The 22,014-nt window shown below is 40.8% G+C and overlaps 1 protein-coding gene across 2 annotated transcripts in view; it reads left to right on the top strand.

Annotated features, from left to right (window-relative positions):
* LOC122813973 (otoancorin-like) overlaps positions 1-22,014 on the top strand; it is a 656,691-nt gene that overhangs the window by 305,719 nt on the left and 328,958 nt on the right. For both annotated transcript variants that reach the window (XM_044086530.1, XM_044086531.1), the window contains exon 13: positions 17,981-18,086. In XM_044086530.1, coding sequence (XP_043942465.1) covers positions 17,981-18,086 — 106 coding nt within the window. The remainder of the gene's footprint in view (positions 1-17,980; positions 18,087-22,014) is intronic.

Here is a 22,014-nt window from a genome sequence, read left to right on the forward strand (position 1 = left end):
TTAATTGTAACACATTGCACTTAAGTTACCTGGCACTTGCTCACTGAAGCTATTATATCAGTCAGCAGTAGAAATTAATATCAGTACACCCTCACTCCTCACTGGACCTTGTTTTCAATTATTACGGACTTCACAATAGTATTCTAGCATGTCCAAAGGTCAGTTGTCAATCTCCTCTGCAGTCCAGCTGGTGAGTGTGGTAATCCACAGGCAATGTTATAACAGCCTCATGTACACAGACAACCCCCTCCTCCTAACAACAAATCCAAACACATGTGAGTGATGCAACCATATACCAAACTGGAGGCTAGGCTCTCTACTCAATACTGCCATAACCAGTCAGGTGGAGAAGGAAACCACACTCACTACAATTCCAGTCTCACATAGACCTACTACGACAGCAAAACAAACACATAATCACACAAAAACATACTCGGAGGATCAAAATAAAGATCTGCCTAAGCAGCAGAGACCTCCAAAGCAGACACCCAAGCAACCGCTACCCCATAACCATACACGTGCAACACATATCTCACAAAGCCAATGTGCTGGACACTCACAGCCCTTAACAGTAAACAACACACCTCATACACTTGTAATAGGTGACTCTATCATCAGGCACACTGACGTCACATTCACCAGGCTGAACGAGGAGAGGGTCACAGTGTGCAGCCTGTCGGGCACTACGACCCGCCACATAACACAATCACTCAAATAACTCTAAGGCAAGTACAAATATGACTCACTCATTGTCCATGCTGGTGTGAATGACCTGACACAAACCTCCCTGGACTACATGAAAAGAGACAGAAAGGAGCTCTCTGAGCATGTAGCCCAAGACAGTATGACCCTGACCTTGAGTAGCATCTTACCCTCACCAAGAATGATGCCACAATATCAAGGTGAGATGATCACTTTCCACAATTGACTGAAGTACTGTTGTCATTCAAAGGTGATCCAATGCCTGTCAGCTTGGGATGATATGCTGTACAAGCCACGATGCTTTGCTAGGGACAGCTTGCACCTGTCACCCCTGGGCTTTTGGATTTTGGCAAAGGCTCTTGCTACACCCATAGTGCCTTTATTAGGCTAGGCTCATAAGGCAAACCCACATCCATACGTATCACAAAGGATGAGGAACTAAGAGTAATGCTACTCAACACCAGAAGTCTAAACCTCAAGATACACGCACTCAAAACTCTACTTAGCATTATGGACATCGATATCTGTGCAGTACCAGAAACCTGTTTCAGGTTTCCCAAGAGCACACCAGCACTACCAAGTTATACCTGTTACGATTCTTGTCGGCCCCAACACTTGGACCACACAACAACAGGAGGGTGAGTATCAATATTCATCAAAGATACCCACACCTCCACATTGGTGGCAAAGTACCACATAGGTGTTAAGCCATTAAGTACAGAAGACGTAATTGGGGACCTGAAGAACAAACTTGATAGCAATCTGTCATTTGACAACCACGTGGCCAAAGTGGATTGGAAAACATGTTATATAGCCCAGCTAATCATGAAGGGATTCACATGTACATCAGGGGAGGTCATCGTGCCTCTTTACTCATCCATCATCAGGCCTATAATTGAGTACAATGCCCCTTTTGGGATGTACCTAACCAGACACCTACAGCAACTGGAAAACCCCCAACAGTACCTCATCAGGAGGATCAAAGGGCTCAAACAGATGCCATATGCTGCCCAGTTAAAGAAATTCCAGCTGGACTCAGTGGCATACTGCCTGTTCAGAGGCAGTCTGTGCCTGACATATACAGCCATGTCCAACCCAGACGTAATGGACATGCTGCACCTCAGGAAATCAAAATCCCATACAGCCACACGCTCAAGAGACCTGAACCTTAGCACTGAAATAAATAGGACATGCTGGAGGGACAGATTCATAACCCAGAGGCTCCCTTCACTCTGTAATGAACTCACAGTACAGGTTAGGCAGAGTCCCTCATTGACTCTCTTCCATAGGAATCTGGATGAGTGGATGGAGATCATAGTTGTACCCCGGGTATCACTTCTATGTCACTGTTAGACAGAGGCACAGTATACTAACCTCGGAAAAGGGCATAGCAATATAAATTTTAATTGGGTGGCAAAAGACAAACACATTCTACTAGGCTTATCAATGCCCTAGGGCAAATAGCCTAGTATGAACCTATGAACCTATGTGTACTGCTATTGTACTTCTGCCATATGTTGCATGTGTGTGTGTTGTGGGGGATGCACAGGTAATAGCCAGATATTTCTGCACAGGCAACACTTCTGAAACACTCTGGGTGTTCATCCCAACATACTGTATGTGTGTTGCCATCCAACACTGTGATGTGGACACACATTACTCAGCCTGGATATATATATCCCAACAATACCACAAGCACAGTACACTACCTTGCTATGTATGTATGTAATTACACAGTTATTCACTAGTTAGGACTATGATGCTATCCATGCAGCCCACTGGGCCAGTGGAAGCCACAACACACACTGCTGGCCCCTTTGCAAAAGCTTACCACAGACATCCCACATAGTGCATGTAATGTGCACACACATATCTAACCCAGACCATATGCACACCACTTATTTATCCTGTCCAGTGGACTACAGATACAGGCACATTGTATAACAGTAGCAGGAGGCTACTGCAGCACAGAGCAGATTCACATGAAGGCAAGGCATCTGTGGTCAGCAGTGGTAAGATGCTTCATATCCACCTGATGCACAGATATTGGCAACATTTTTGCAGACAGTTTGGGTGCAGGTACCCCCCCCCATTCTACTACACAAGTGGAATTAGTTATCACAGATGAATGTAACCTCCCTATCATCTCACATGTCCAGGTGAGGGCCACCCTCAACATTGCAGAACACACAGCATCACTGTTACAAAATGATATCCCTGGATGTGTGATACGTTCACCCCTAGAGGACATAGCACCACATTACAGGCTGATATTAAACCCTGGCCATACTACAGGATATGTACCTGAACAGTGCCATACATACACAGTGGTCCCACACCAATGAGGAGGAACCTCTACTGACCCTGGGAACTACTGCATCATATGCATAACTGGCCTTGTGTTCTAAGCTATGGAAATTGTAAGTATGGAAGACATGTACAGCAATATTACATATGTATATATATCAGGACTATGTACACACAACCTATCTCATGGACATACCTATAGATAGTGAACTATGATACATTTGGAGGTTTCACAGTAAACACAGTATTAACCTGCTACTTTGCATTACCTGTGTTTGTGTCAGCTGTTGCTGCGTCACTGCTGCTACTTGCTGTTTGCTGCTGCTGCTGCTTTTGCTGCTATGCTGATGCAGTTTTTATTTTCACTGCCTTTATTGCTTTCTTTCTTTCTTTCTTTCTTTTTCTCTGTCTCTCTCTCTCTCTCTCTCTCTCTCTCTCTTTCTTCGTCGGTTTGGTGCAATGAATGTATTGCACGTGTGAAGTGTTAGTACTGGATGCTTTTGTAGGTATCTGCATGGGTCCATGTGATGGCCTCTGCACCAATTGTAAGGCAGCATTTGCTAATTGCATGCAGCCAGTTGTGTACTGATTGCATGTCTCACTGTGATTTCAGGACAGTGCTATAAAAGGGTATGTGAGATAGGCGTTGCCCTTTCAGATTGTAAGGGCATGGACCATGCTGCTATGCTGTCGACAGTGTTCTGTGAGTGTGAAGGTTAGTAAGTCTCTCATGATTCATGCTGTGTTGTAACTTCAGGTTGCTGCATTTCTCTCACCTGTACCCTGTAGTGAGTGTGTATGCATACTGACACCTACAACTATATTTCATATGTATTAATATAAATATATATATATATGTGTACATATACATACTTTCATATATGTACATTAGCTGACATTATTAAGTACAAGCTAACAATTAGCAGGACTGTTTCTGTTAACACTAAACTAGTATGGGAATCCAGTAATTAGGACAGTAAAAGTCTACCTGACATGCTTTGGGTAGTACACATCCTATATTGCCTTTATCTTCATTCCTACTATTACATGTTCTACTTATTTTAGCACTATATTCCTGTATGTGCGTCATGGCTTACTGGTAGGTCATACAGACTAGTGTTACAATGGTCTTGTGGTAGGGCCTAATAGTATGCTTTTATTTTGCTTTCAAATTGAGTACAGGGCCTATCAATCAAAGTGCTGAAGGCACCTTTAAGCAGTTAAAAGGGTTAGTAAGTCTCACAGGGGTCAGGCTGTGTTGCAGATTCTGGCTGCTGCATTTATCTTCACTGTTTCCTGTAGTGAGTGTGTATGAATACTGACACCTACCACTATATTTCATATGTATTAATATATATATATATATATATATATATATATATATATATATATATATATATCTATATATATATATATGTATGTGTACATATGCATACTTTCATATATGTACATTACCTTACATTATTATGTACAAGCTAACAATTAGCAGGCCTGTTTCTGTTAACACTAAACTAGTATGGGAAGCCAGTAATTTCGGCATTAAAAATCTACCTGACATGCTTTGGGTAGTACACATCCTATATTGTCTTTATATTGATTCCTAGTATTACATGTTATATTTATTTTAGCACTGTGTTCTTGTATGGCAGTCATGGCTTAGTGGTAGGTCATACAGACTAGTGTTACTAAGGTCCTGGGTTCAAGACTGGCAGTGGGAATTTATTTTTCTTTCGAAATGAGTACAGGACCTGTCAATCAAAAGTGCCAAAGGCACTTTTAAGCACTTAAAACCAGGTGCTTTGGGTAGTACACATCCTATATTGCCTTTATCTTCATTCCTACTATTACATGTTATACTTATTTTAGCACTATATTCCTGTATGAGAGTCATGGCTTAGTGGCAGGTCATACAGACTGGTGTTACAATGGTCTTGTGGTAGGGCCTAATAGTATGCTTTTATTCTGCTTTCAAATTGAGTACAGGGCCTGTCAGTCAAAGTGCTGAAGGCACCTTTAAGCAGTTAAAAGGGTTAGTAAGTCTCACAGGAGTCAGGCTGTGTTGTAGATTCTGGTTGCTGCATTTATCTTCACTGTTTCCTGTAGTGAGTGTGTATGAATACTGACACCTACAACTATATTTCCATATGTATTAATATATATATATATATATATATATATATATATATATATATATATATATATATATATAGATATGTGTACATATACATACTTTCATATATGCACATTACCTTACATTATTATGTACAAGCTAACAATTAGCAGGGCTGTTTCTGTTAACACTAAACTAGTATGGGAATCCAGTAATTCGGACATTAAAAATCTACCTGACATGCTTTGGGTAGTACACATCCTATATTGCCTTTATATTGATTCCTACTATTACATGTTATATTTATTTTAGCAGAGTGTTCTTGTATGGCAGTCATGGCTTAGTGGTAGGTCATACAGACTGTTGTTACCAAGGTCCTGGGTTTGAGACTGGCAGTGGGAATTTGTGTTTCTTTCGAAATGAGTACAGGACCTGTCAATCAAAAGTGCCAAAGGCACTTTTAAGCACTTAAAACCAGGTCTGCGCTCGTTTGCGTGGAGCTCACGCATGCGCACTGGCGGTGAGCTCCGTGCACACAAGCGCACACCCGCACTATTTTCTTTGAAAGAAAAGAAAAAGGGGTGACAGGAAAGTGGTGAAAAAGGGGTCACAAAGAGGGTAAGATGGTAGGGAAACAAGCTTGGAATTTGCAGGAAGGATGTAGGTGAGGCCCATAGCTGCCCATGTCTTTCTCAGTAACAGCTGTGCATTTGTATGCAATTTGGTGTGACATTTGGAACCTTCCACCCCTGAGAGAGGTGTCAGGACAACATTAATACCTGTTGTACAGCCAATTGTAATTAACAGTTTCAATGTCCAGCGGACATGTGTGCAACATGGACAGCTATGTATGGGGCGTAATTTTTTTGTGGGTACAGAGTGCCCTTTTTTTTTTTTTTATCAGGTGAGAGTGGTATGTCAGGTGAGGTAGTCGGTATAGCTGGGGAGGTAGGTTGGGTAGGTTAACAGACAAGACAGACAAGACGCATACAGGGGCGGTGTATGACACATGTGGGGGGGTTATACAATTGACGGGGACGGAGGTTGGGATATCCAGGGCACATGAGCCCACAGATGGCAACAGTGGAACTGATATCCCCACCCATAGGCAGTTGCCACTGTTCCTTCACAGCCCAGGACGGGGCTGTGCTGGGGGCTATGCAGGCGGGACAACGGGCATGCCTGTAATCTGTGTCACCCGGGCCTCAAGCTGGCATAGGGGCCCAAGAACAGAGTCTTGGATCTCCCTTCGCACCACAGACCAGACACCTTGGAGGGTGAGTGGACGGGCTCCTCCGGCCACGCTTGCAGAGGGGGGACGGGCCCCATCCCCTGCAGCGCTTCCACCCGAAGGTGGCACAGGGCCACCAGAGGAGGGTCCAGCCTGGGCACTAGTGCCAGGTGCAATTGCCAGCTGAGGTGGGAGAGGTGAGTCCACTGGGACCTGCCTTCCCAAGTGTTCTAGGTTTGTGAGTATGTTATGTTGGTTTGGGTTAGTAGCATATTATTCCATTCAAATTAGTTGTAACAGCATGCATTGGTATTCCCATTAAACAAACACCCAGATATTAACACCATTGAACAACGGGCATATCAATATCACATGCATTATTTGAACAGAAATACACAATCAAACAACATGCAGCTTTGATTAATGGCAACAGGCCATCAGGTTTGCAGGTATGAACAGCGCACATGCAACAACGGACATGCATATATTTTTGAAACAACAGGACAAATGTCCATGGTTAATGAAATGTTCACATACCAATATTTAGTGGGTTTTTTAATTTGCAATTATAGGGTGGGGTGGAGAAAGAAAATGATGACACATTCATAAATTATACATTGATATACATTTGTAATAGAAACACAATTAACTTGTGGGTGATAGTTTCAAAATGATTTTTAATTGACTGTCATGCTAGACCTGTTACAGATACATCACTATCCTAGTTATTTTGAATTTGATCAGATACATCATCCTGCTACACTTTGATGACAGGGCAGGGGACAACTATGGATGTTTAGTATGTCAGACAATCATTCATTCTATCTGAAAATTGTTGACTGTCATCACCATATACAGATTTTGGCTTGAACATTCAAGATTCAGACACACTGAAATCAGTTTGGGATGTTAAGTTTTTATTCCCACATGCATTTAGTTCGATAGAACCACACTGAGGCTTATATATTCAGGAGTTACTACTACTTTATTTATTGATACATGACCCTTTCTGTCACTCTCACACATCCTGCTATTTCACAGTTCAGGTTGGTACTTCTAGGCTTTATTCACATATTAGACCTGTGGTGATTCAAACACTTTCCAGCAGCCCCACTTCTGTCATGATTCAGCATTTCAACAGGGGATATATCTCACATGTGATTACCTCAACTTCTGAAGCTGTACTCTTGAGACTACTGCAGGTTATATTACAGTTAATTAATGGTGGGACATCTGTATTACAGCACTATTTATTTATATCAATTATATTTCCAGTTTCACTTGCATACTGATGAACTTGTTGCAGCCATACCTGCAGACTTTCACTTGTTGCTTGCACATTCTATTACTTTTAATCAATACACTGCAGTGTTCTGCTACATGCTACAATATAATATTTATTTACAAGTACTAGGTGGGGTTACTAACCTGCATGGTGGCGCAGCCGTGCCAGCCTGCGGTCATATGCCCTTTGAATCGTAGAGCGGACACCTGCAGCTGTATACAAAACAAGTAATATTGGAATACACATCTCCATGGTATCAGCTAGTTGAATTTCTTACATACATAAGTAAAATGTCACTTACTCAGTAGTGGGGTGTTGGGCATATCCCGGGCCTCCTGGATCCATTGGGTCAACTGGTCTTCTTTACGTCGCTTCAGGTCCGCATGGTGGTGACGGACCTGCTTACTAGTACGTGGAATCCCAGTAGCACTAGTGAGATCATGAGCCAACTGGTCCCATGCCTCCGCCCTGTACGCTCTCCATGAGACCTGGCCCTGCATGAGTTGGGTCTCATGATGGTGAACTAGGAGCCAGACCATGTATCTGGACTCCTCAACGCCCCACCGCTGTGCTTAAAAGCAACGTCCCTCCCCTACTCCACTCATTCTGCCTGCAGGTCTATTCTACAATCATTTATGCTGTGTATTCCCGCCTATGGGGCTTATATATGCCGATTTTCCCACACATTTCTATGATTGGCCGTTTTGGAATTGTATCTACTTCACAGAAACTGCTTTATCATGCTCCATTTTGGATTATATCCTATATATATGCTATTTCTGCATTTCTAAGTACTGCTGTCATGGCTTAGTGGTTAAGTACCTTGACTCTAGTGCATGGTATCCTGGGTTCAAATCTGACCACTGATTTTTAATTTTCATGACTGTCTAGAAATGAGTTGAGGACCTGTCAATCAAACATGCCAAAAGCACTTTTAAGCACTTAAAACCAGGTCTGCGCTCATGCAAACGGTGTGCGCTGGGATAAACCTTAATTGGCTAGTAACATGCATGTAGAGCTAAGCACAGCTAGTTGCACACAGTTTGAGCCTGTTAAACCGGTGCTTAGCTACGGGCAAGCAATTTGCAGCCTTTGAAACACTACTCAGCTACGGGCACTCTGTCTCACAGCAGCTTAGCTATCAGTACATTTCTAAATATTTTTATTATTGTATTACTTGAAAATATATTCTCCATTTCATTCCATTTTACAAAAGGAAATACTTTTACATTTGTACAGTACTGTCAGGGGCCTTTTTAGTGCTTACTTACAAAAAAAAAAAAAAGGTTGTTGGGGGGGCTTGAACCTTGCCTGCCTGCTCTTAAGCCGACAACTCTACCACTATGCTATTACTTCTTGGTATACTTTGCATATTTAGTTCTTATATCCTTTTCCACTGATTGCTAACTGCAGTTGCGCTAGTAGCACACCCGCGCACATGAGCGCACACAGTAGCAAACATTTACGGGGTTTAAAAAAAATAAAACAGTTTTTATTTTCATTTTATAACATCTGTTCACTTTTTACATTGCTAGTCTGTGGGGGCATGTGTTGTGTAGTGTGTTTATTCACATTTCCATGGCCTCTCTCGTGGCTGTTTACTTTCAGCCATTCTAGACTTCCGGGGGCGTGTCTGCTTGCAGGGCTTAGCCTACAGACACGCCCCCTACTGTCTTACACAGACCGTGTAAGAGTTACGGTGTGATTCAGCATGCCTCATGCACCTCATGCATATGCATGACATGCTGACATCACACCGTTTAACTGCAGCCTCCGTGTAAGAGTTATAACTCTTACACGGAGGCTTCCTGAATCTGGCCCACTGTCTTTTGCATCCATAGGAATACATTTTGTCTCTCATCTCTATATTTTACTTGCTTCTCTTACTCCTCTTAATATCTTTTAACTGGCTGTTGTCTCTCCCATTCTTATTTGTACATACTTTCTAAATCAGAGCGGAGTGTTCCTTTCTCATTGGGTCAATATTGCCTTATTTTCTGACAATTTTGAATGGTACAACTCTAATTCCTAATTCTGTTATTACTGTCTTTTATGTTATCTTTTTAATATGTTCATATCAAATGCTTCTGCATATATCAAGTTAATTCTATATGGTCTGCACAGATTCTATTTTCTCCCCAATGCCAATGGTCTGTAGTACTATTTCACTAAGTAACCATTTCCATTCCACAAAGGAAAAACTAAATTCTGATGATGTACACAAAAACAATTGGGTAGTCTAGTTTGTCCATTTGTCTGAAAATTGGTACTGGATGACATGCAGTGCTTTTTTCTTCTCTGTATACTTGAATTTTTTTTTTTTCGGTAGCCACTTGAAATGACAACACCTGCATGGCATGAGCAAGTCCTTTATTACAGAGGCTGAATGACTGAAAAAACAGACTTGTATATACCAAGTCCAAGATGGCCATTTCTCAGGATATTCCCTTTTCTCCAAGGTATAGCCATCTTGGAGTTGGTATACAACACGTCCAGGAGTAGGTGTTTCAAAAAGACAAGTTTAAATGAGGAGAGCAATGTTCAAGATTCACTCTTCTGCATTTTTTGTCTTGTGTGTGTGTGTGTGTGTGTGTGTGTGTGTGTGTGTGTGTGTGTGTGTGTGTGTGTGTGTGTGTGTGTGAACACTAGTCTTTATGAGTGCTGGAACTTCAATAGGCAGCCCTTTGTTTCACTGTACTTCTAGGAGATTTGGTTATACTGACTCGTGTTTATCTAACACCCTAACTCCATGCAAAACTAGGAAAAGGGGGTTAATGATGAAGATGACTTCTACAGGTAGTCTGTTTAAAAACATCCAAAATGCTTTTTGTGAAATAATATTTTTTACGTCTTCTCAGAAACATGCTCCCTTCATCTTCACACTGTGCCCTATTCATCCCATGCATCATTTCTTGAAAGATGGTATCCACATTGCTGATAGCCTGGGGATATATGGCCACTCCCTGCCTTCTTTCTTCAAAACCATGCTTGCCAATGTACTGGAATGTTGTAATACAGATCTCATACCTCTCAGCTGTACAGATTTTTGCAGAATGTCCAGATTTTTTCCTCATAATTTTGATTTGTTTCTCATAAAATTGGGGTTTTCTGGCAAATCACTGGAAAATCATTGAGTGTTGAAGTCAGAAAAAATGCCAGTCATTTGAGTTTTGGACTTCATACCCCTCAGAAAAGTCATGCTAATGCAAAACCTGTTATTCTATCAACTTTCTAAGTTTTGTGAGAGCAATATTTAAAAAGTCTCTATTTTGGAGCCTTTGTCCCCCATTATTTATGGCTTTGTCTAATTTCTTGCTGTACAAGGTTAAGAGGTATGTTCATCTACAATTTCTTGTTGTTCCTCCAAACAGCTTTTATGCAGTCTATCTAGTCCATGGACTTAGAGACACAGTAGAAAGGGGAATGTAAAAACTGCAAATGAGAATAAATGCAAGTTGAGGGAGAAAGCACTGAAAAAGATGACTCAGTAGGTTTAAATGTGTGTTGAAAGTTGAGGCAGAAAGTACTGAAAAGGATGAGTGACTCAGTAGGTTCGTGGAGAGGCAGAAAAAAGGACTAAGGAAGTGTCACTTTAGGAAATATACTACTGCCAGGCTAAATGCTAGGAATATTAAAAATTAAGTAAAATGAAATATGATTATTTTTAATTCAGTTAAGTATAATTCTGATCTGTCTTTACATAAGCTTTATGTTTTAAATGAAGAAGATATGTTATATATTAAGAAATATTTTGGAGATATAACATGTAATTTATTATATGGGAGTGTAAGTGTCCCACAGTCATAGGTTCATAGGTTTATAGGTTCATAGGTTGGTACTAGTAGGTTCATAGGTTTATAGGTTCATAGGTTGGTACTAGACTATCGGCTCTAGCACCTATACAAACCTAGCCAAACAATTCCTCAGATATTTCTTCTCACAATATTTACTTCCCTGCACCCCTGTCTAGCAGAGCAACTGATGTGATCTCCGGGGTAAATTTCCTATCTCCCATCCAATCGTCAAGATTCTTTTTGAAGGAGGCCAAGGAGGTGCTCTGCTTGACATGTATGGGCAGTCTATTCCAGAGTATGGGGAGTCTCTGGGTCAGGAACCTATCCCTCCAGCATGTTTTGTTCATTGTGATGACAAGGTTTAGATCCCTGGAGCCTGTGGCTCTGAGGAATTGGGATTTCTTTAAGTGGAGCATGTCCAACAGCTCAGGGTTTGACATGGCCTTGTATATTAAACAGAGATCGCCTCTGAGTAGACGATATGCCACAGAGTCCAGCTGGAGTTTTTTTAGATGGTCAGCATAGGGCATCTGCTTTAGGCCTGTGAATCTTTTAGTGAAGTATTTCTCCGGCCTTTCCAGCTGTTGCAGATGTCTTGTGAGGTACATACCAAACGGGGCGTTGTACTCTATAATGGGTCTAATAAGGGATGAGTACAGTGGGACAATGACCTCCTTTTTTCTGGATGAAAAGCCCTTAGTGATGTGGTGTGCCACATAGAAGGATTTCCTGACCATTGTGGCAATGTGGTTATCAAAGGTGAGACCACTGTCCACCTGTGTCTCTAAGTCTGTCATCACACTTTCAGTGTTTAGTGTACTGCCAACTATGTGGTAATTCATGGGTACATGTTTTTTCCCAAAGGGGATACCTATACAGTTCTTGGCATTAAGCTTGAGCCCATGGCACTGGCAACAAGCATCTGTTTCTGTAAGGCCCTTTTGTAGAGTAAACACATCATTTGGGGATTCAATAATGGCTCCCAGTTTGTAGTCATCTACGAACTTTGTTAGCCAGAGTCCCTTAGTGTTGGGCCTGTACTTCAGAGAAGTAGATGCCGAACAAGAGCGGTCCCAGGACAGAACCCTGAGGTATTCCATTTGTCACTTATCTGGAGCTGGATTTGGAGTTGGCTACTTTTACAGCCAGTTGGCAACCCATCGAGTGACGTAGGGTTTTATGCCCAGCTTAGTAAGTTTATCTATGATTCCAGAGTGGGAGATAGTGTTGAAGGCCTTGGCGAGGTCCAGATAGGCTGTGTGGACTGCCTTACCCTCATCCACAGCTCTGGGGACTGACTTGAAGAAGTCAATCAGGTTCAGGAGACAAGATCGGCCCTTCATGAACCCAAATTGGGTGGGGTCCAGTGTTTGAAGGTTGCCAATGTCTTTATTTATAAGCTCTATGGGAATGCGTTCCATTCCCTTGCAGATCAGGCTCGTCAGACTGATGGGACAGTAGTTCCCAGGATCCAAGGTGGATCCCCCCTTGTGGAGTGGGAAAACTGTAGCTATGCGCCACTCAGTGGGCACAAAGCCTGAGGTGACGCTATGATTAAACATGACACCTAGGTGAGGTGCCAGTTCATTTTGTAGTGCATGAAGTACACAGCCCGGGATGTCATCTAGTCCCACAGATGCTGTATTCTTAGCTTTGAAGAGTGCGGTTTCTACCTGTGTGGCATTGATTACCAGAATTTGGCAATCTTTTGGTATTGAGATGGGCCCTTTAGGGCGTGAGGGGGGGGGGGAATTGGCACTAAATTGATCTGCTAGGATATTGGCAATATCCTTGGGATCAGTATATTTAATGCCATTCTGTGGTAGCTCAGAGCAGATCTGAACATTGTCATTTAGATTAGTGACATAACTATAGAATGCCTTGTGGTTATCTTTGGAATCTTTGGCAATTTTATTTTCGTAGCTAGCTTTGGAGGATTTTATGAGGGATCTCAGCTTCTTACTAAGGCTGGTAAGGGAGTTTTTTGCATCCTGTGATTTTCTCTTTTCTGCAACAGTTTCTTCCTTCTGTTGTATAGTTTGTTTATGGCAGGGGACTACCAGATTGGCTTCCTTTTTTTGGAAGAGAGCATCTTGGTCCTATTTGAGATGACACGATTCATGCATGAGCGGATGTGCTCGTACAGTGCCTTAGTGTAGGATTCAGCAGTCAAACTTTCAGCTCCTGTCTGCATGGGTGCCATGAAGTTGGCTTTGGAGAAGTTTTTTATGAAGGTTTCCTTACTGGGGGATGGGGGTGGGATGTGTATGTCAAGGATGATTTGCTTATGGTCAGACCTGGAGAGGGGGGTGACCACTGGTGTGCAGCATCTATCTCCCATGTTGGTAATGACCAGGTCTAGGATATTGGAGCCCCTGGTGGGACAATGGATTAGTTGATCCAGGGCATTGGAAATTATGAATTCCAAGAATTGTTGGAAAAAGGTGTTGGTACCTGAGTAGTTTTCCCAGTTAATGGCAGGGTTGTTGAAATCACCCAGTATTAGGGTGTTTGGTTGTATCTTAATATTTTCCAGTATGTTTAGAATGGTGTAGTGAGAATATTGGGGTGTGGTGGGGGATCTGTAGCAAGCTACAATTTGGATTGCAGTCTTACCTAGTGTTAGTTGCACCTGGAGAATTTCAGATGCATTGTGTTGGGCAACTAGCCTGGAGGTGTGAATATCCTTGGTGAATATGGACACTCCTCCAACTTTAGTGTTTCTGTCTTGGTTTGGTGGCCGAAAAGTGTGGTAAATGTTGTAGCCTGGTATTGCAGGGATGCTCTCTGGAGTCTTGAACCAGGTCTCAGTTACTGCACAGATATCGATGTTCTCCATTTTTAGGAGTGCCTCGAGAGAGTGCATTTTGAGGTTTAGACTTCTAGCATTGAGTAGCATTTGCTTCAGATTTTGCATGCTTGTATCTATTACGGTGGTGGTTTTGTCTTTTGAACCTTGCCTAAAAAAGGCACTATAGGGGTGGCAAGAACTTTAGCCAGTAACCTGAATCCCAGGGGTGACAGGTGCAGACCATTTCTGGCAAAGCATCATGGTTTGTTGATCATGTCATCCCAGGCAGACAGATACTGGATTCCCTTTGAATGACACCAGAAGCTTAGCCAATTGTTGAAGTTAATCATTTTGTCCTTATACTGTGGTATCATTCTGGGCAAAGGCAGGATGTTACTCAGGGCTAGGGTCATACCTGCCTGGGCTACATGAGCCAAGAGCTCTTCCCATGTCTCTTTTCATGTAGTCCAGGGAGGTACATCTCAAGTCATTCACTCCAGCATGGACAATGACATAGTCGTATTTGTACTTGTTGTGGAGTGACTCGAGTGCATGCATTATGTGGAGGATCCTGGCACCTGACAGGCAGCTGACTGTAATTTTCTCCTTTCTCAGCCTGTTGAGTGGGGCGTCAGTGTGCCTGACTATAGAGTCACCTATGACTAAAGTGTTGGGTACGTTGTCTTGCCTTAGGGGCTGTTGTTGGATGGCACACTGGTGTTGTGAGCTATGTGTCACTTTGGTTGTGACTGGTGTTTGTTTGTGTTCCAGCTTCAGAGATCCTTGTTGCTTGGGTATGTTAATGTTAAGAGCCTCCACATATGTGGGTTTAATGTTGTTTATATTTGGGTGTTGATGGTGTGGGTTTTGAAGGTCTATATGTTGCTTGAGGTGTAGTGCAGGTGTTAACTTTCTCCTCTTGACTGTCTAGCACAATCTTGGCTGGAGAGAGCTTTGCTTCCAGTTTGGCTATGTAAGTGCATCTCTCACAGGTTGTAGTGTTGGGTGGTAGGAGGAGAGGGTTGTCTCTGTACATGAGGCAGTTGCTGCATTGCCCCATTATGCCCAGATTCACCAGGTGGACAGGAGAAATCATGGGAAGCTGACCCTTGGACATGCCTGTTTTGGAGCTTTTTTTGTAAAGTACAAGAGCTGTTTTCCCTTACCTTTGCAAGGTACTTTGCAATTATAGGCTGTTTAGTGCCTATGATTAATATCTCCTTATTAACAAGGAGAGTTGAGTGCTTGTATCAGTTTAATGTGTCTTAGTGCTTTCAGGCAGGTTCTAGAGCAAGTGCCAGTCACAGGGGTTCAAATTTTAGTGCTACTACTGAGAAACCAGCTAGTTCTAAGGAAAAATTTGAAGAGCAGACTTTCTGACACCTGGAATAGTTTAACCGTAGCCCCATGGTGATGCACGATGTGAAAAATGCAAAGACACATGCGTTTTTAAGCCAAAAAGTTCAAAGGGATAGAAATCAGCCCAAAATGGCTAATAAAATTGCAATTTCAGAGCTGGAAACCACTCCTCTAGTGTTAGATTGGCAGTACAATGCTCACCCCTCCCACCGGTAAACAGTAGGACTTCCCTCTACCACAGCAAGGTCTGGATAGCTCTGAGCACAGAAAATAAAGTCCTGAAACCAGCAAAGCCTGAGATCTGGACTATACTAGCTAGGAAAGGCAGGATCGAGTAAACAAGATAGTATTTTTTTTTGGTTAAAATAGGCTAAACAATGCAATGCAATAATACAGTAAATAAACACAGAAAAGGCTAATGCACTTGAGTGTGTAGCCCTAAACAGTAAATGCAATTAAAACTCTACAAAATTAGCAATTTAAAACTTTTTGAATGAAGCAAGGCAAGTGCACAACTGAAAAATTATTTAAGAGGCAGTAATACAGTAGAATAAGTAGATAGTCTACATATACAGAAAAGTCTATATATACAGAAAAGCAGCTAAAACACACTAAAACAATTCAGTTGCAGTACAACCTAGAGCAATTGAGTTGTAGCAATATTAAGGCAATTACAGTTTTAATAAATGCACTAAAATATATTCTATATTTCCAAAATGTTTGAGAAGCACAGTCAGAACACAAGGAGGTTCAGGCAATTTTTTTTGTTTGTTTTTTTTGTTTGTTTGTTTTTTGTAAGAAAGGCAGAAAGGAGGAACAGAAGGAAAGAAACTAAGTGGGTTGGCCTTCTCAGATGTTCTCTCTGTATTAGGTGGAATGAGTTAATGACCCTAGACTGGGAGGATTGTCCCAGATCAAATTTATAGTAGGGACAGGCAACTGCAAAGCCACCAAGTATAACAGCAAGACAACAACAGAGAGGGAGGGATGGTGGGGTCCAATGCTAAAGCTAATCGGCTACACTCTTTTAGACAGTAAACACTACAGAAATGTTTGTCACAGCAGTGAGCCACAAAATGAAAGTTTTTAAACAGATAAAGGAGCAAGGAGACTCTACAGAATGCTTTTATCTGCAAACAAATCAGTTATATGATACACTCCTTGGCAGGAAATCAGAACAAACAAATAGGTGCTTAACAAGTACAGAAAATACCTTTCACACAGTGAAACTAGCTATAAAGCTTTAGAAACAGTGTGACAGTAAAAAACTTATTTCTCAGGCCCTGTAAGGCAGACAATTTTAGTTTAACCGTGCAGATTAGTTACTAGCAATAAAGTACAGTAAAAAGTATGCAGCAGGCAGTAAAAAGTGCTATATATAAATTGCTAGAAGCAATAACCAGTATAAATAAGCCAACAAACAGATATTTATTGTTATATATCTCAGATCAGAGTTGTAGTCAATGCCCCTCCTCCAATCGGCTCAGTGTGTATAGACCCCTACTGGAAGTAGAAGGAGCTGGGCCAATTTCATCCTTATTAGCTGTACAGACTTTTGGCCAGATGTACCTTCTTTTCAAATGCCTTTGTCTAGACATTCAATGGCTGTAGGCACAGAGTTATGATAGTGGAGTACCAATTTGAATAGCACTTTAAAACTATATTGATGGTGGGCATATCAATAGAAGAGGTAAAAGAACTATATTACTGGAGAGAGTAGTGAAGAAATGCAAAATGTCAAAGGTTAGATGTGGTATAATTTTGTAAAATGCACCTGGACAATCAGCAGTTTGAAAATCATGGTATGGCAGAGGTATCTAGAGGTTTCATACAGGCTTAAGTTAGTGTATTGCTATTTAACACAATGCGTAAGTGGTTCCTTTTTTATGTGAAGATTCAGTGTAGTTTTAAATGGTGGTATCTCTTATTTTCCACCTCTGTATTAATATAATTCACTGTGTTTGTGCAATACTGTGTTATTGAATACAACATAATTAAGTAAAAGTACAGAAACAATCCTATACATTTCATATTCTTTCTGAGTAGAGGACACATTGCAAAATAGTGGCATATGCTGAAACCCAAACCCAAAAATGCAATAAAATAACTCTTTTAAGTTTTTCATTTTTATCAGCCTTAAATACATTAAATGTGACTTAGTTCAGCACAACTAATGAATAACAATATATTGTTGATATTACTATTTTAAATGACTCATGCTGTGAGCATTTGTCTTTTAATTTTACTCACAAAATATACCTTATACTGGAGCATTTATTACTTGTGCAATACATTTGTTAACTATAAACAGAATGCTTAATGTATAACCCGTGTCACAGAAAAAAATGTTTCCTGACAACTATATGGCAGTATAATTGATAGCAAGTCCTTACTTTTTCAGTACTCTGAATACTTCAGCTAAAGGTCTGACTTGTGAAATTATCCAAAGTATGCAACCTCAATCACTCAGTGCTCTTGCAACAAATCCATGCATTACCCGTGATCAGGTTAGTTGATTTTTTTTATTTCTTTTTTTAAAGTGTTTACTTGAAGGTAACCATGCAAAACATTATGTATGAGGTGTGTTGTAGCCTCTTCTCTCTATCAATAAAGGTATGTTAATTCTTACCTCACGTATCAGCTCAGCTGTACTTACAGTGCTTGGCTATAATTTGCCTGTTCTCTGACATGACATTTCTGCTCTTCTCTGACTGCCTGAACTCCATCCACTTTTTTTCCTCATATCTCTTACTTTCTGTTTCTCTCTATCTTGTTTTCTCTCCCTGTCTGTATTTTCTACCCTGCACATCTGGGCCGGACTACATCATGCATTTAGTTTCTTTTGTCTAAGTAAGCCTAGTTTGACTTTATAATTCTTGTTCTGCATCATGCTTTTCTCCTTCTTCCCAAATGTCTTACTTTACCTGTCTTTAAGTAATGGAAATTTCTCTTTTTGATGTTTTATCCTGCATTTGCTTTTCTGTTAGATGTTTTTAGTGCCATAGGCTTTACTTAATATTTTTACATCACCATACTGGAAATGAGATGCTTTCTTTAATGCACTCAATTTGGATATTATTTTGCAAATAACACTCGATACTGCACTAACTATTGTTTCAGTAGATCATTATGACTTTGCCATTTCAAAATATCCTTGTTCTGGGTTCCTATTAGATGAACAAATGATCAAAATGTCGAGTACAACATGCTCAAAACACTTTGATCGATCGTTCATCTATTTGAAGACTGAAAAACACGAAAACCGGAGTTCCGAAAAGTTTTAGTTGGCCCTGGTGGTGAGTGTAGCTTGTGATGTAAGGATGCTACACTGTCTGGAATGGCTAGGTAAGTGAACTCTGTACTTGTGTGTGTGTGTGTGTGTGTGTGTGTGTGTGTGTGTGTGTGTGTGTGTGTGTGTGTGTGTGTGTGTGTGTGTGTGTGTGTGTGTGTGTGTGTGTGTGTGTGTGTGTGTGTGTGTGTGTGTGTGTGTGTGTGTGTGTGTGTGTTGTGATTACTAAGTAACTGCCCTTTCCCCAATGTAGAGCGATCTCGGAGTTGGTATATATAGTAAGGGGGGTGTGGGGGGGCACATAGAAAGTAGAAGAGTCTGTTTAGGTTTGAATGTTGTTGAATGATGTGAGAATGTATGGGTTTATGTGTATTAGTTGTATGTGTGTGCTGCATGTTAATGTAGGGAAGGTGTAGGACAAATAAAACTTTTCAGAACTACGGTTTTCGTTATTGTAAGGGTTCAATTAGATGAACGTTCAATCAAAGTGTGTCGAGCATGTTGTATTTGACATTTTGATAGTTCGTTCATCTAATATAGACCCCTTGTTCTTAGTTGCTTTCAGTTCCAAGAATTCATATGAATTCTGCAAATAGACAATTCCTGTTGAAACATTTATTACAGCTTATTTTGCATGCATTTAAATCATTAATAATAACTATTACTTTCTTTTTAATTTCACTGAAGGTTGGTACTAAGGTTGTGATCCTGCCTTGATGGATATGTTACACATTCAAAAATCAAACTGCACAAGGGTCACTCTTTCCAAGAGTCCTATTCTAGCCTCTGACATGAACAAATCATGCTGGAGAGAAAGATGCATCTCTCAGAGACAGACACTTCTCTGGAACAAATTCCTCATTCATATGAAGCAGAGTCGTGTCCCCTCCAATCCTCTTCAAGCGCAAACTAGATCAAAGGATAGGTAATCGTAATTCCCTCCTGGCATGACAGCTATGTCCCTCATAGACAGAGGCAGTTGGTATTAATTACCATAACATTGTCTCATACCTCTGTGAACTTCATTCTCCTATATTTTGATAATTGGGATCTCAAGATAAATTTGGTTTGGCTTGTAAAGGCTCATGGGCTGTAAGCCTAGTAACCTCCTATGAATCTACGAATCGAAGATGATTACAGATTTAAACCACAGTGTTACAGGACTACCACCAAGAACATACCCTCTCTTAGGCACTGTATAACAGCATGGCCAGAATGTCTGACTTATGTAAGTTGGTGTCCAAACTTAGAGTCAGGACATGCCTCTGAAACAATGTCCAGGCCAGTATCACTCAGGTAGTAATATATGGCAGCTAACTTATATACAATGCATGTATCTAATGTGTTTTTTCACTCATTCTACATATAATGTCATTTATCTATTACCTTTATTCCCTTAAGCCAACTAGAAATTTCACTTGGTATTTAAAATGTGTGTGTGTGTTTATATATATATATATATATATATATATATATATATATATATATATATATATATATATATATATAGAAAGAGAGAGAGAGAGAGAGAGACACATATAGATATAGATATTGCATTTTGTCATTCACTGTGTATATAATGTCATGTAATTAATGTGTTTTCCCTGGGCTGAGACTGAAATGGGTTCAATGGGATCAGTGCTCGACTCCATTTAATAAATTCAAAATAAAAACTAAAATAAAGTAAAATAAACTTGTTGCTGATAATTCAGATAATAGTTTAAAGCACCTTTTAGTTAGTTATTGGGGAACAACTTATTTTCACAACTTTGATGAATGACACACGAAGCCTGTGTAGCTAAGGAGTATTATTGTTTCTGAAAATGCATATTGACAACAAATGAAGTGCCATTTGTATTATTACTGAATCTTTTGCATTCAGTGTATCAATATGTCAGATGGTGCCATCTCTGAGGACATGCAACACTGGTAATAAAAATGCTGAATTTCTTTTTCTTTAAACTGTCCCTTTATTCTGACCTTGTGCAGCCTCAGAGGTAGTATTGGTGGAAACTGGCAATGTGGGGACAAAGCTTTCACATCTTGAGGTCCAGGGTCTACAAAAGTTGCTTTTGTGCTGTTGTACTTTAATTTAGATGCTCTTTTTACAATGTTTTATTTCCTTGACTAAGAAAGCTGCAATATTTTATTATAGACCAAAAAGAGACGAATAAATCCAGTCAATATGATGTCTGATTTGAAGGTGGTACAAAGAAATCCTCAATGGGATAAAATTCCCTTACTCATGGAATCTTCCAGCACTTGTTTATTGTCTGATCCATATTCATTTTTCCACAGAACCACCTTTAATCCTAACCTAGATGAGTGAATGGATATCCAGAAAAATTACTCTGTGATTGATTGGTACACACCTCCTGGAGAAAGAAGGAACAGTCTGGGGAAAGCACTAGTATTATGTAAATGGTCATGAGACTCAATGGCAAAGGAATATCTGTATATCTATGAGTCTATTTACCCTACACAGCAGTTGTAAATTATTAGTTGTAGGTATCCTTTGATCCCAAAGGATCATGGGTTTCACCTCTATTGGACTGATTCCAGCAGTGGGTGTGCAAGCCAATAGAGGAGTGGCAGTTCTTTCCACACTCTGAGCAGCAGTAGGCGGGTGTTGGTCTAGTATCATAGGCATGGATCTTTCTGAGGGCTCTCTTATTCTCTGCTCACCTTGCCAAGGTGGTTTCATACATAGTGAGGGCTTCCTTCACTTCCCATTTCCAGGCAAACTTGTCTGAGGCAAGAGAAAGCTAGGTGTTCACACTGATGGAGAGAGTGCTGAAGTCATGGTTGCATATCTCCTTGTAGCGCAATTTGAGTCACCGTTTCAAACTCTTTCCAGACTCCAGCTCTCCAAAAAGGAGGTCTGCCAGTATCTGGCCACTGGTCATGCATGAGACATGATCCAACCAACACATACATCTCTGCTTCAGTAGGGTGAACTCAGAGGTAATGCCTGTCCTATCAAGCACTGTGCTGTTGGGGATCTTGTCCTGCCATGAGATACCAAGTATACCCCTAACGCAGTGCATATGGAAAAGATTGAGCTGCTGATCCTGTTCTGAGAGCACAGGCTGTGTAAACCAGCACCTTGGTGTGCACAATGAGCTTATTATTAGACCATACTCTCT

Source organism: Protopterus annectens, chromosome 10.part0 (genome assembly GCF_019279795.1).
Source record: "Protopterus annectens isolate FY-2018-M chromosome 10.part0, PAN1.0, whole genome shotgun sequence".
In the NCBI taxonomy this organism is placed as follows: domain Eukaryota; kingdom Metazoa; phylum Chordata; order Ceratodontiformes; family Protopteridae; genus Protopterus; species Protopterus annectens.